Genomic DNA, 15,404 nt, shown 5'->3' with positions numbered 1-15,404 from the left:
ACCTTTAATTGCAAAGCATTATTTACTTACCAAGTCTGGCCTGTCTTCAGCTGTGTTTGCAGTAGTGCATTGTGGTGGTCATCCTATATTAGAAGGTGAAAATAAGATGTTCAACCAATTGGGGAGTCAGATTTTTTTCCTGACAAGTTCACCTTTTCAACCATCCTATCAAATCTAACTGCCTTTCTCTCCATACATGATTCTCTGTTAGTTTCCACTTGGACAAACAACCTCACAAATCTGTTTAAAGAGGGAATACATCAAATGAAGGACCTAATGCTTTCATTTCAAGGGACCTTTAAATTAAGAATACACTCATGTACTTGTGCTGCACTCATGAAGAACAGGGAGAGAAAAAAAGTCATTCCAACCTGGAAGTTGTTATTATTCCAATGAAGTTAACCTTCTGCTCACTCCAGACAAAAGGCCTAAATTAGCTTATTTTGCTGTGCTGCCTATAGCAGTTAGTTACCAAGGGAAACAAGATACAAGCATTGTAAAGAAAATCATATATATGTATAGTTTCACCATGTGGGAGGTTTCATCAGTGTCTGGAATCCCTGACATTTCAAAATTACAATTACTCATAATTACCATACATGTTAGCTGTTTAGTGTCCCAATTCAGGGGTCGCATCCTTCAAGGACGTAGCTCACGTGGCCAGGTAGACCCATAGATTCACTAATAGGGTAGACCGCGACCAGATGAGACGCTGTACGGTTGAATTCTCAAATTGGCTAAGGACGTTTCCTAAATCTTGTTGTGACCCGGAAGCATTTCTTCGGCAGCCATGATAAGAGCTGTTCGGATTCTCTAAATGCATAGGAAAGGAGCTTCAATGTTTCCTTCCCTATCTCCATTAGCATAGGGTACACTGGACCCTCCTATACAAAGGGAAAGGAGATATAGACACCCACAATTAATTGCGGCAGCGATATTTAACGTGACATGCCATGCACGAACATAAACAAAAACTTTCCAAGCCAATCTGACAATTCGACCTCACCCCAGTTCTCCTTTACACCTTTCCTTGACCTCATGACGTTTTCCACTGAGGTCAAGGAATAGTAGATGGGAAGGACAGTTCGACAAAAAACCCCGGTCTACAGGAGCTTTCCTTCTTCTTCTTCCTGTTTCACTGGCGAGTAGCATTATCGCCACCAACTGACTTGATTAGGGATAACATATATCTTTGAGAGGAGAGCATGGCTAAAATACACTGGTTTATTGATGTATGGTTTATTTCATTTCACTTTGATGATATAATTCCGTATCTAATATCTAACTACAAATTCAAGGTACTTGTATTTTTACATTAGTATTTACCATTTAATGCAAAGTTATACTTCTATTCCACTACATCTCTAAAGGCAAATGTGCTCGTTACAATATTTCTTACCTTTCATGTCCACTGAAAGCAACATATCTAAAAATGTATTGATCTTAATATGATTTTATAGAATATGTTGCATGAGACTTTATTAATCCCACCCCAGGGAAATCCACTTGTTACAGCAGCAACAAGAGTCTACATGTATTCATATACACTACCATACATAGATATATCGCACAGGATGAGAAAAATTGCACAGGTGAAAAAGACTTAATATCTGGCTATTGTTTATTGAACAGTTTTTCTTCTCTTTTCTTTAAAGCAGCCCAGTATGAAGTGAGCAGTCTGAAACAAAACACAGTCAGTCAACAGTCAGTCAATTTTACTACACATCACCAGCAAAAGCAGCAAAACATCCACGTCTGGTTTACCAGTAATAAACGTATTATTACGTTACGTTTCTAATGTGCTGAGAATTTTCATCCGTCTGATACAGCAGCTCCGTAACTGTCACATAACTTAACACAAAACTATTTTGACAGCAATAATCATGTTTAAAGGCCGCTCGTTTTATTAAACATACGTACCTTTAGCTGGTTAAACATCGAATTTGTATATTTGAAGCCTGATACATACATTCGCGTTATCGTTGTACGGGGGCAACGAAGGAGGCAGCCCAAGAATATCCATCTTGAGAGAAGCATGTATAATGGCCATACATGAACACATTTTCCTTTCTTTAAAGTGCTTCTTTAAGTATTTTAACCACTAAAGCAGCAGCTCAACGTGGCTTCTCTATGTGGCTCAAGAGGCTCTGATCAATTTGTGACCAAAAATTGTTTTATTTTAAAAAATGGTAAGCAACTTTCAGCTGTTTACCCCAGAGTCAGATTTTATTAGGTGCCTGATGGTTGACTAGCAGGAGGCTGGCAAGGCACAATTGTTTTTGTTATTGTTTGATTGTGTAAGTGCTAAATAACGCCTCGTCTGCAGTCTCCATCTTGTGGTAATTCAGGAAACGGCAATGGAGGGGAAACCATCACAGGAGAGTTGGAGTAAATTATATTTATTTTATATCAGACCATTAAAACCGTTAAATGCCATTGTACAAAACCTTCTACAGTGAAAGACCTGCAGCAGAGGAGCCCATATGAACAGAAATACAACTGTGATCTTGCACAGCATTGATCAGGCAAGTATTAGTTTAAAAAAATTGGTCTATTGCAGCTTTGAGGGGGGAATAACAATGAGGAATTTGTTCTAAAAGGGCCTCTTCCTCATTTGATTGAACAGCAGAGTAATTGAACTATACTAATATACTATAATTAACCAGTTTGGAGTATTTGTTTATATGAAAATCACATGAAAAAAATTAACATGAGTAACAAAGGTTTTTCATAATAGATGTGAAAGATGTTGAGTATATTCAGGTCATAATGGGCATCATTTGGACCTCTTTGAAGCTGGTACTCTAACAGCAGGGCGAGGTGGGAGGTGAAACACACTAGATCTTTGTAGCAGACTCTTATTCTGAAAAATGTATACCATGTGTTTTGGATTATAATTTTTCTAGTTGTAAACTGAGGTGACTGTTGAGGGCCTGTTGTTTGACATGGGCTCCAGGGGGGGCATAGGGGGTCTGTAAATGATCTCTCTCTGCTGGCTGGCTGGAGGAGCATGATCCTCAGACACTAGAACAGGCCTCTGACAGGTCACCATGGAGACCCTCCTATCAAATTGCAATATTTCTAGAATTAAGACAGTGAGGGAAAGAATTAACTTGATCAGTTTAAAAATGCTGATGATACCGCAACACACAAATATACAAATCCCTTCCCCTAACAGGGAATGCTACACTGCTTTTCCTTCAATTTTTTTTTTGTCTTCACTTTCATGGCCTAAATCAAACTCTGGTGTCATGTACATTTTGGATTAAACTCCTGGATTCTGTATCACAGCAGCTTCTGGTATTTTGAACCTCAACGCACTCATAAATATTTCACCATTATGTAGTTTTCATCCTGCGATAACTGTTTTTGTGCATAAAAATAGTTTTGTAACTTTGACTGCAAACTATTGATAGAGCAGAAACATCTCCCCAAACACCAGGTAAGTAGCTAAAGAATTAACATGTGCATACATTAATTAAATATTTCGTTTCCCAGATGTCTGAATACAAAGAAGCTGGAAGCATTTTAAATGGAATACACCCACAAATGGTAACAGACACATCCAACAAACAATTCAGCATTTCATTAAATATGTTGTGACCTAAAATTGTTACAGATTTGTGCTTGGTGCATTTCTCCAGTGTCAAAAAGACACTGCATTTTTCATCTTTTAAACTATACAAACTGTCCTTTGTAGTGCCCTTAAATGACAAACAGAATGTCTAGAAAGAGACTGGATGAATCCACATTCATCATTTCCATCTACACACTAAAGTGAGTTTGTATTTGCCAGGAGGAAATAACTGTTGAAACGGTCAAAGAACTGACAGTGCTTCATTGAAACGTCCTATGAAAACGGTGCCAGCTGTTCGTTTTTTTCTGCTGTCAGGTGAACACCTCAGATTTTATAGTGAATTATGTTTAATTTCACAAAATCAATGGTTGGAATTGTGTTGAAAAGTTTGTGTCTTTACAGTGCCTTAAACCAAAGCATGAATTCCTTGAATTCCAATGTCATCATTAGAGTTGCAAGAAGAAACAAACTAAGAAGTACAGGTTTCACCAAACAGCATTGATTTGCTCGAGTCTATATATTACTTTGTTTACTGTACAAAATAGGGATATTGTTTGTTTATAATTTCCTTGTCTATGTATGAACATATGTTTGTGATTATGGCTTGATGGTGGGATTGACTACAGGAGGCAAGGGAGCACTGACAGGGATGACCCCAGTGGCCAGCAGGATGATAATGAGGATGATGATGAGCACGACCACCACAATGACCACGACCAACTTGACGTTCTTCCACCAGTAAGAGCGAGCCACTTTCTGCGACGTCTGCTTGAAGTGCTGAGCCTAAACAGGGAGAGAGAGGAAAGACACATTGAATGAGCTCAAAATATCAACCAGCCTGATGATAGTCTTGCTATCATTGGAGTGGCAATAGACAAGAGACATATTCATGGAAGACATAAAGCAACATTGTTGTCGTTTTATATGAAGTAATGACATAGTTATAGAGAATTGCTTCACACAAAATAGTACATGTAGCCAGGGGTTGGCATCAGGGTGAAGAAGAGAGCAGAAGAAAAGATTAGGAGACTAAATAAAGTGTGAGTTTATTCATCCATTTAGTTTATAATGGAGACATGGAAGCAGATAGAAATTCGTGAGCGAGTGTTGAAAAAAACCGAATCACATTGGTATCATGTTATTTCATGTATTTACGAAATGGAAGATACTGTGATAATAGACACAACAAGATAAATATGTTATCACTATTTCTGGTCCAATCCTGACTAGATCACTATGACTAAGACACAGTTAAACACCCTGTTGTATAAATAAGTAGGCAGGTTGTGTTACTGACTAATCAAGTTGAAATAAAGGCAACTCAGTGTCGATCGAACCCTCTCTTCATCCAGTGAATGCCTGTCAGATGTTTACTGTTGTTTTACCTCAGTTTCTATCACTCTCTGTCCTTGCAGTCTTTGTCTCCCCATTTTCTCTTGCTTGGCAGAGATTCACAATTGAAAGTATTTCCACTACCTGGAGAAAAGCTACAGATAGCTACTGGGGAAATGAAAGTATTGTTGTCCTCTTCCGGTTTTGGTTTTGCTGTGGCAGACGCACATCCTTTGTGCCGTAAATTGAGACATTTTGTGCCCAATGGTAAACAGAATTGCATAGTCAAAGCAAAATGTACACAAATTTCCAAGTAAAGGAATAAACTCCTGCTGTAACTGTTGCCATTATAGTATGTTCATAATTTGTATGTTTAACTTTTCTGAGGCCATTTTGTTATAATCGATAATGTATGTTGCATTTCTACCTTATTTTGATTGGCCTATAAGAAATAATACTTTTATTTTGAAATCTCAGTTAACATTATTTTGAAGTTTCATTGCACTGCTCTCTCATGACTGAGACCAACAAGCAAGTGAGCAGAAAGGATGGACACCTGTGCTCTGGTGAAGTTTATGCTCATCTAAATCGACTTTTGATTTAACGGTTATACGGATTTCTGAAGAGAGAAGGCTTATTCCCTTGTTTGCAGCACGCAGCCAATGATTTAATTTGTTTGTGTTTTACTTTATTAAGACATTTTTTTACCACATGCTGTCAATGTATTTGCTAATTTGTTGTAATACTGTGCGTGTGTGTGGGTGTGTGTGTGTGTGTGTGTGTGTGTGTGTGTGTGTGTGTGTTTTTCATGGTGGTTTTGGAGAATAACCAGTAGTAAGAAAGCCACTTGGGTTTCCTGTGCTTCGTGAGAGTAACAGTGAAAACTCAGACTGTTCACCAACGCAGGTGAGCCTTCAACAAGCACTAATTATCGACGCGCATGTTCAACTGGTCGACTGGTCTTTCGCTGCATATCTACGGTGCGCGAGCTGTCATCAAAGGACCTTCCAGTGCCATTCACCACGTAAAGAAGTAAGACACACACAGTTTTAAAGAGCAACATTTTCAAGACAAAGCAATGTTGAGCTTTGGACACATAAGTTGAAAGTGATCTAAGAAGAGTGCCTTGGTAAAGGTTTGCCAAAATATTTTCTCTCTCATGCTTGAGAGTTCAGGGTACCAAAAATTAAAGGGTAAATACATTTTTGACCTAACTTTGTTTATTTCAAATATAAAGTATTGTATTTTTAAAAAAATTTTTTATTATAAGTATCAGTCTGGTAGACATTAAAGCGGCGGTTGTACAACTGTCCTCTCTCTCTCTTCTCTCCTACTGTCTATCCTCCCACCCTCTTTCTGCCCACTTCCCCTCTCTTCCCCATTTCTCTCCTCACCCCAACCGGTCGAGACAGATGACCGCCCACAACTGAGTCTGGTTCTGTCAGAGATTTCTTCCTGTTAAAAGAGAGTTTTTTCTCTCCACCGTCGCCAAGTGCTTTGCTCATTGTGGGATTTGTTGGGTTATCCCTGTATTATTGTAATATTGACCTCACTATGTTAAGTGCCTTGAGACAATGTATGTTGTGATATGGCGCTATACAAATAAAAATTGAATTGAATTGAATTGAAAGTGTGTTCTTGGAAATAAGAAGTAAATGCTATCTGCCCCTTTTTGGGTGTATTTCAAGGATAATATTCAGGGTTGAATTAGGTTGTTTTTGCACATTTTCAGTTTTCTTGATGCATTTTTTGGACTCTATAGAGATACAATTATTGAAAATTGTAACATTTGATTTGTTTAGACTTTAAAGTGCCAACATTTAAGTGACATTTACATTTGAGTGAGTGTTGAAGTTAACGTTGAGGTATGCTTAGTACCTTTATTTTCTTTTTTGCAAGCTACCTAACTACTTTGCTGTACAAAATGTAAAAGTACTGATTCGACAATGTCAGAAACAACAGAGTTCTGACATTGCAAATTCCCAATATCAACCTGAAGAAGGAAAGTGGGTGGTGCTGATGTCCAACAAGACGAAGTGAAGCAACCCAGACAAGGTAAAAGAATCAAAACTCTAATGGAGAATACAAGTTAAATCTTCTAAGCAGCCTTTGTCACAATCAACAGTCTTTATCTGATGATCTGCCTCATCGTGTGTGACACTGACCCCTGCCTGCAGGTCCTCCGACTTGCCCATGAGGTCGTCCAGTCTCTCTCCTCGGGCAAGGATCCGGTCCACATTCTGCGTCATGATGTTTTTCACTCCATCGACCTGATCCTTCAAGGCCTGCACCTTGTCCTGGGGCTCTGGTGCTGCTGCCACTCCTCCAAGCTCCTTAGTTTGGACAGAAAAGTAATTTCATAAAAATAAAATTACCTGACAAATTAATGCGTATTCAAATGCGTTTTTAACAAGTGATGTTAACATGACGATATCCTGGGATTTAAATTGCCACTTTGATTCCAAAATAACTTCAACTATCCAAAATTAATATCTCTCTCATTGGAACTATTGGATGTTCTGATACAGTTTATGGAGAGTTGCGATCTGGTTTCTGTCAGCAGCTCAGCACTGAAGATGGTCTTTCTGTTTTTTAGTATACTAGCATTATAGGCTGGACAAAATAATAGAAATACCTGTCAGGCATTTCTATTGTCAGTAACAAAAACAGTCCGACAGCACCACAAACTTCAACTTCCAAAATGAAAATTAAGTTGAATCAACACCTCTCTTGATGTTGAGCGGTTATATTAGACTGTCTCAGGTTCCAGTTTGTTCAGAATGTGGTGGCAAGAACTACTAGTGGGGGCCATGTAATCCTTATTTTAGGAACATGGTTTGATTTTAAAGTTGATTTTAACAGTTTATAGATCAAATTTAAAGTGGCACAGCCCTGATTGAACACACAAAGTTTAGTTTAGTCATCACAGTCTTCTGAAGGTCTTGGAGAGCTTTTAAAAGATTGGAAAAAAATATCAAAACTGATGTCACCAAGGTTATGTGAATTTTTAACAGAAACAGGAAGCCTTTGTTACAAACTGGAGGGGTGCAGTTTGAAAAATCTGGGCAATGAAAGACGATGTCAACTTATTTGGAACTTCACTCATCCTTGAGACTAAAGGTCAGGATATTTCGACCACAAAAAAATCTCTCTTCCAACTTCCCCAGCTTTCAGTGCAAAACTAAATTGCTGGTGAGCCACATTAAGGCGTGGCACGACATTACCTTTGCAAATATGCCTTTTGGAATTCCTTACAAATGTGTGCGCAGATGACTTTAGATTTTGTTCCATGGAATAACTTTAATGAGGATGTCCGATAGTCCAAAGTGGTATCCTCTTATGAATCTTTACCTCTGACTCCTTTAATATTCTTTTTTTTCTTCTCCCTCATACTTTTTTCTCCATTGGCTGGATTCATCACTCGAACACCAGCATTGGTCAATATGCTTCCAGAAGTCAAATCTTTGACTGAAGGTTTGTATTTTCAGACAGCAGGTGGTGGCTTTAAGAGTCTTTCCAGTCCCTCGGGCTGCTGCACGCGACAGAACAGCCTACAGGCTGTCAAACAATTGTTTTTATATCACTGGGAGCACCTGTTACAGCCTGTCTACATTCAACAGGAACAGAAGCTATGATCTCACACGCCAAGTGTAAATTCAAAGAAGAAATGTGTGTGTAAATGCACATTACAGAAGAAGAAGGAAGCCCGCCGTAAACAAACCTGTCTCTAGGAAACAGAGCAGGTTTTGCTGCGTCATCTGATGCCTGCCCTCTCTCCTGTTACCCTCCCTTTTTTTCTATTCCTTCCTAGGTTCCATTTTCTTGTCCTTCCTTCTTTTATTTTAACCTCCTATTTGGTCTATTTTCTCCTCTCTTCCTTCATTGTTCTCTTCTTTATTCTGTTCATTTCCCATTCATTTATTTAGAGCTGTTGGTTTATGCTGTGTCATCTAATTCACCAAAATTAGACTTTCACAGCCTCACCTCAGAGAAGTTGCTTTTGATCGTGTAATCGTGAATTGTCTCCTGCTGTTCTTAATCACTAGAAAATACATTTAATTTGAGCCTTCTTTCCAGATGCTCTGCACTATTTCATACAAAGTGGGTTTATTCTCTTTCTCCTCCTTCTGTATCAGAGCTAGTAGTTCAGCGCGGCCCACTGAATGCCTGACACATATCAAGTATCAATATTCACGGAAAGGGAGCCAGAAACATTTCAAGTAAAAGTTGTTAATGCAGTGATGACTACATAGTTATGTATACATATGCAGTTAGGGCGGCTGTGGCTCAGGAGTTAGAGTCGTCCGTCCGCCAACCTTCGATCCCAGCTTCTGCCAGTCTACCGTTGTGTCCTTGGGCAAGACACTTAACCCTAAATTGCCTCTGAAAGCTCTTCCGGCAGTGTATGAATGTGACAGAAAAATGCGCGGTAATAGCAGCGCTGTATGAATGTGTGTGAATGGGTGAATGTGACTTTCATGTAAAGCGCTTTGAGTGGTCTATACGACGAGAAAAGCGCTATATAAATACAGTCCAGTCCAGTCCATCCTTCTTTGAATATTTTAACTGACTTGTGCTCTGTAAAATCTTACTGTGATGAATCAATTTGTTTCTGAGAAAATGTTTTAGAGGGGTAATAAATGTAAAAGGTGGATTTAATTTGAATTGGTATGCCATGAGAAATCTTAAAGAAAAACACTGTTGGTTCAGCTCTTGCCCTGAGCACAGCTTGAGTCAGTATAACAAGGGTGCAAAGGTTTGCCTGGGCCTTCACTGAGAAGACAGGCTCACCTATGTTTCAAAACCACAGAGGTCACAGTTTCTTCTTCTTTAGCAATGGTTTCATGTCCCCCCACACGCACACAGAGTTATGAGTTGGTGACTGAAAATAGTCTTAGAAGATCTGTGGTAGATAGAAGTGGAAAAACTAGTCACATAGCTGTTTATAGCGGAGCAGTGGGAGAATATGCGGGTATGTACCATCTCCTGCCACTTTTGCAAGTTGTCATAAATAAAGTTACATTATTACGCACTACTTAAGAGATTACCACAAAACTTGTTGGAAGGATGGGACATGGACCAAAAAAGAACCCAGTAAAATATAGTTGTTGTTTTTTTTTACATTTTCACTGATCTCCTATGGATCTTATTGGGAAAAAAATCTGCCATAACTAGGAGACATATTGTCAGTGTGCACAATTTGGTGCGGCTTGATTGAATTTAAGGGGACTGTAGGTATGAGCTCTATACTGAGTGTCATTCTAGCTAAAAATAATTCTTCATTTCACTCCTTGATCCTGGGAATTCCTTCTTTCAAAGACCTCGGGCCCTGATTGGTAAAGACCAGTAAAAAACATGTTTAAGATATTTTAAGATACTTTAAGACTTAATATTCGGCACAAATAGGTTTTACAAGCCTCATTTTTATAACAATTCATTCAATCACATGACCACACAACAACTCACGAATATTATGTTATCCCCACTTTGTAATGTAATTACACCTGTAATTGTAATGCTAACACAGGAGTGAGACAGACTGGCTAACAACATGTAGGAGTTAGCAGCAGTGAGCTCAGGCTGTGTGGGCTGAAGTTGCTCTCACAGTGTTGCATGGCGGACAGGACATATTAGATAATGACGAGAGCTCATCGAAGAAAAATGTGGCAGTTTTTTGGGGAAAACTATAGCGGGCTGTCATCTCTATCAGTAGGCACCGCGAAGCAGGATTTGCGGTTAACGGGGTAACTTTAGCTTCAGCTCTGGGTTCTCCGTCCTACGAAGCTGGTTCCCTTGAACTGTGGTGGCAACTTCTGCTGAGCGGTTTAGCAGTACAGCTTATCCAGGGTGGTCAATGTTAGGCTAAGTCTTCTTTTCCTTTTTTATGGCAGTTGGCTAACAACTTTTAGATGTGCATTACTGCCACCTTCTGAAATGGAGTGTGGATCAGAATGGTCTATTCTACTATGTGAGAAGAAAAAAAGAAAATTAGGGAGAAAAAAAACCTGAAACAAACAAAAGAAATAAAAGAAAAACAAAACAAATACAAATAAAAATATCGACTCTATATTCTTCTAATAATTCCCGTCTTTTCCAAGAATATAGATGCTGCTCTATATCCCACATGCCCTGAGTTCATCTGTATTATTTCTTTTATATTGTTCTCTTCCTAGTTTATGTTGTAAAATCTGCCTTTCCTGCTGACATTTTGGACAATAAATTTATGACATGCTCTACTGTTTCTTGACTATAACATTCCTCACACATACCAGTTTCATGCTTTCCAATTCAATTAAGCGTACGATTTAACCCAGTATGCCCAAATCTCATTCTGGAAATGATGTCCCCTTCCTTTTTATTCCTACTTATTTCTCTCATTACTCCGACCGCCTTTTGGATGCTGTAGAACCATCTTCCTTTAGTTTCCCCCTGTCCCATGGCTCCTGCCGCTTCTGTTAGGTCAAGTCAAACCACAAAGCTAAAAAAACAGATCCTGGGTTATGTTGAACTCCCCACGTGGTACAGCCTCCAGGTGAGCTGGGGTTCCATCGACACATTGAGCGGAGCCAGGCACCAGGTTACCGGCCGCGAGGGCGGAGAGAGGTGAGCTTTGGGAAAACCATTTGAGAAACAAACGGTGCGTTCATTTTCACGAACGCATTATACACCGGAATAATTATAACGCGAGAGGAAGTTTCAATGCGAGCTGTCTTGAAGAAGGGGGGGGGGGGGTGGTCTGAAGCATAAGCTGTAAGTTTCAGCGGTGGTATTGTTTAGGCCAGTTCGTGAGGCGACACTCTGACGTTCCCTTCTGAACAACGAGTTACAGCGCGAGCTTCAATCGGTTTTTTTCGGGTATGGTTTCACAGTTTCGAGTCAAACGTAACTCGTCCAATCCGGATGTGCACCTGTTGCAAGTCGTGTCCGACGTTAATCAAGGCGACAGCGGCGATGCTTTCCACGCGCGACAAACACAGAAGCTTCAGCCATCATCACCTACCGCGTCGATGTCCATACTGTTGGAGAAAACGCCCTCTGACCGGAGGCCAGTGAGTCGACTCGCTTCGAAGTTGACGCTATAGTTTAAAAGTTCTTAAAACCCTTCAAAGGACGCGGAAAGTTTGAATCTCCACCGAGCGAGTACGTTTCCTCCTCCGTTTAACTTCCTGGTTGTCCTGGTTGTCCCCGTTCCCCCACCCTTCAGACGGAATTCCGTCGCTTCAAGTGTCAAGTAGAGCGTAACACAGCCACGATTTCCTGTCCGCGTTTTAACAATAAAACACCTTGTCCTTTTCGAGGCGCACGGCAGCGTTTAGAGATGAGCACAAATTATACAAGAGGGAAAGCTATAACTAAGTGATTTTTGTATCGTAGAAACAGAGCTCTGAAGCCTTTTGATTATGCATGCATTTTTGTAGCCGTGTGTTGTTATACTGTTACCATAATTTGTATATATCAACGGTGCAGGGTGAAAATCACGTGCTTTTACTTTGAAGGCACGATCTCAATTGCCGTTATAGTTATAAAATACAACAACTTGATATTTCTCTACCTTTTGTCGAGGGGATGGCATCACACCAAGGTGTTCCCATCATATGTTGGCCGTGTGTATACTCAGGAATTACTGACAAAAAAAAAATATGCTAGAACTCAGATAAATGGTCTAACTGTTTGTGTTTAATGTACCCACCCTCTAGCTAAGGTTTTTTGTTATTATTATTGATCCTGACTGCTGATCACTTTGAATGCAAAAACTTTTTTTAATCTGTTGATTCGGATATGGTAGAACCATTAATAGTCTTTTTTTTGTAATGTCCTTCAACTTCAAACTTTACGTGGGGCCATAACAGCAGAAAGAAAGGACTTCTCTACATTTGCGGTCTTAAAGTTTGATTCTTGATTTTTTTTTCATGTGATGCTGTTATTCTTTTTTTTATTAGAATTTTTTTAACAATAAATAAACAAGTCGACAACATATATCGTTTAGAGCATTACATGACTAGAATACATGACTGTGATTCACTTTCTCTTCACCACATTTTCTCCAACATTTAGCGTTTGGTTTGTTTGATTTTGCTTTATATTTAGTTTGAATTTGTGGTGTTATGAAATATCTAATCAAAATCTTCCATGAGCATTCTCTCCAATAATTCAAACTTGTTGTTTCATATATATTTTTACACATTTGTTCCCAAACCATTGATATAATTTTACATTGAAGTTCATTCTCCCATTTATTTTTGATTTCTCTATAATTTGTTTATTTTAATTCTTTCCCAAAGGGAGAAAGGGATTATTGACCATCTATGTATGTCTTCTTTGATTTGAATTATCAATTCTCCCAATGGAATGCATATTTATTTTTAGTTACCTCACAAACTGTGCATCCCATAAGCATCACCTGTGATTTATTTGTATTCAATGTGTAACCTGAGAGGTTTCCATATTCTTCAATTATATCAATTAAAACTTTAATTGATTGTTCAGGTTCACATAAACAAATGATTATATTATCTGCATACATTGCCAGAGTATAATTTTCTCCTGCAATATGAATACCTTTGATTTTTCCATCTGTTCTAATGTATTCTGTCAAGGCTTCAATACACAGTGCAAATATTAATGGGGATAACGGATCTCCCTGTCTTGTGACTTTAGAAATTCTTTTTTAGAAAAAAATGTTTGAGAGCACTCCATTAGCTCTGATTCTAGCATTTGGCTCTTTGTACATATTATCAACCATTTAATGAAAGTTGGGCTCATCCCATATTTACATACTGTTTCTAATGAATAAGGCCATAGCACCTTATCAAAAGCCTTCTCGGCGTCTAAAGTATTTCCTACACGTAATTTCTGTTTTTGTGCTTTATTTATGATATTCAATGTTCGCCTCACATTTTTTTCCAGTTGTCTCTGAGGGATAAAACCTATTTGGTTTCAATTTATTATGTGGGTTTACAATTTTTGCTAGTCTACAAGCCAGTATGGAAGATATAAGTTTATGATCTCTTTTTAATAGGCTTATGGGCCGGTAGGATGCAGCTGGATTTTTACCAGATTTGTGTAAAACTGTTATGTTTGCCGAATTCCATGTAGCTGCCCATGATTCATTTTCCAAAGCCCAATTAAATGCTTTACATAAAAGAGGAACAAAATCATGTTGAAATTCTCTATAAAATTCATTAGTATATCCATTGCTTCCTGGGGACTGGTCAATTTTTTTAAATGGCTATATGTCTCTTCCTCCGAGATGGTTTTACTTTGAGAGAGATTTTCTTCCTGCTGAACTTTTGGCAAATTTATCTTTTGAAAAAATGTTTTAATTTCTCCTCGATGACAGGATTTTTAGTAGAATCATAAAGATTTTGGTAGTATGCTGCAAAATAATCTGCTATTACCTTCCGATAATTTATTATTAAATTTGGGCTTTTCCCATTTAGTTTTACTATTGTTGCCTTATTTAGTTGTTTTTTAAGTTTATAGGCTAATAGTTTAGCCACTCTGGGTCCTCCATCATATTTCCTTTGTCTTAAAATAGAGAATGTTTTTTTTTCTGCTTGTTTTATGCTAGTGTTACAAGTTATATAATTTCAGAGCTCCGCTAATGAGTACATTATATTTTTTCATAAATACAAATTTTAGCTTCTACAATATTTTTTTTCACCCTTAAGGAGCACAGGGCTGTTCAGTTGTTCTTTCTCAGCTGAGGGACTCCTCCCAGTCTGCTAGCTCCTTGACGTAATGATGTTATACTGAGTCCCACCCAACCAGCAGCAACAGCCCTGACCAACCGGTTTCAGCCTTGGGAGGCAGTGAGGCCTAAATAATGATTACTTGCTGTCATGTAAGACAACTGCCAGAGGCTGCTCTCCAACAGACTCCAACTGAGAGGGGTGCAGCATGAAGTGAAGGAGAAGCTGAGGGAGTGTAAAGACTCACAGGAGGAAGCTGGAGCCCAAACTCTGTGGACAGGGATGTAGATGATCACGGGGTGTGAGGTGAGAGACGGGCAGACATCAGTGAGTGAACTGGTGGACAGGAGCAAATCACATGCTGCTGAATGTGGATAAAACCGGAGAGATTGTGATCAACTTCAGGAGGAAGAGGACAGCTTCGCAGCCCTTTTTCATTCTGGGGGAGGAGGTGGAGATGGTGGAGGACTACAAGTAAGGAAAGACCAGAAAGTACTTAGATGGATAGCCTTTGACACTCAGTTTAAACTGGGGGGAAATTATGTCATACTCAAGCAATGGGAAGTAAAAGGTGTTAAGGCAGTGTGCACAATAATGGAAAACAAGGAATTGCAGGCTTTCCAAACATTAAAAGAAAAATTTCCCCTTCATAATCGGGATTTACTTGAGATTATTACAGCAAGGAAATGAAGATGGAGGATTCCCAAGAATTAAATCCAGTTGTAAGAGATATGATCGATGCATATAGGCCAAATAGTCAATGTGTTAAAGTCATCTCCATGTTTTATGAAAGCATTATGGAA

The 15,404-nt window shown here is 38.9% G+C and overlaps 1 protein-coding gene across 1 annotated transcript; it reads right to left on the bottom strand.

Annotated features, from left to right (window-relative positions):
• Positions 1-2,383: 2,383 nt before the first annotated feature.
• On the bottom strand, positions 2,384-12,118 carry vamp8 (vesicle-associated membrane protein 8 (endobrevin)). The gene is made up of 3 exons (XM_035640418.2): positions 11,910-12,118; positions 7,075-7,242; positions 2,384-4,360 (listed from the first exon to the last, which is right to left on the bottom strand). Exons 1-3 carry the CDS (start codon positions 11,922-11,924, stop codon positions 4,175-4,177), a joined length of 369 nt encoding a protein of 122 aa, XP_035496311.1. The 5' UTR covers positions 11,925-12,118; the 3' UTR covers positions 2,384-4,174.
• Between the last annotated feature and the right edge of the window lie 3,286 nt (positions 12,119-15,404).

The sequence above is a fragment of the Scophthalmus maximus genome, chromosome 19 (genome assembly GCF_022379125.1).
Source record: "Scophthalmus maximus strain ysfricsl-2021 chromosome 19, ASM2237912v1, whole genome shotgun sequence".
In the NCBI taxonomy this organism is placed as follows: domain Eukaryota; kingdom Metazoa; phylum Chordata; class Actinopteri; order Pleuronectiformes; family Scophthalmidae; genus Scophthalmus; species Scophthalmus maximus.
Note: the sequence above shows the minus strand (reverse complement) of the source record. Positions and strands in the feature narration are given on the sequence as shown.

Coding starts and splice junctions, on each gene's coding strand:
- vamp8 (XM_035640418.2), bottom strand. Junction 4,361..7,074: donor CGGAGGACCTGCAGGCAGGG/GTCAGTGTCACA, acceptor CTCCCTGTTTAG/GCTCAGCACTTCAAGCAGAC.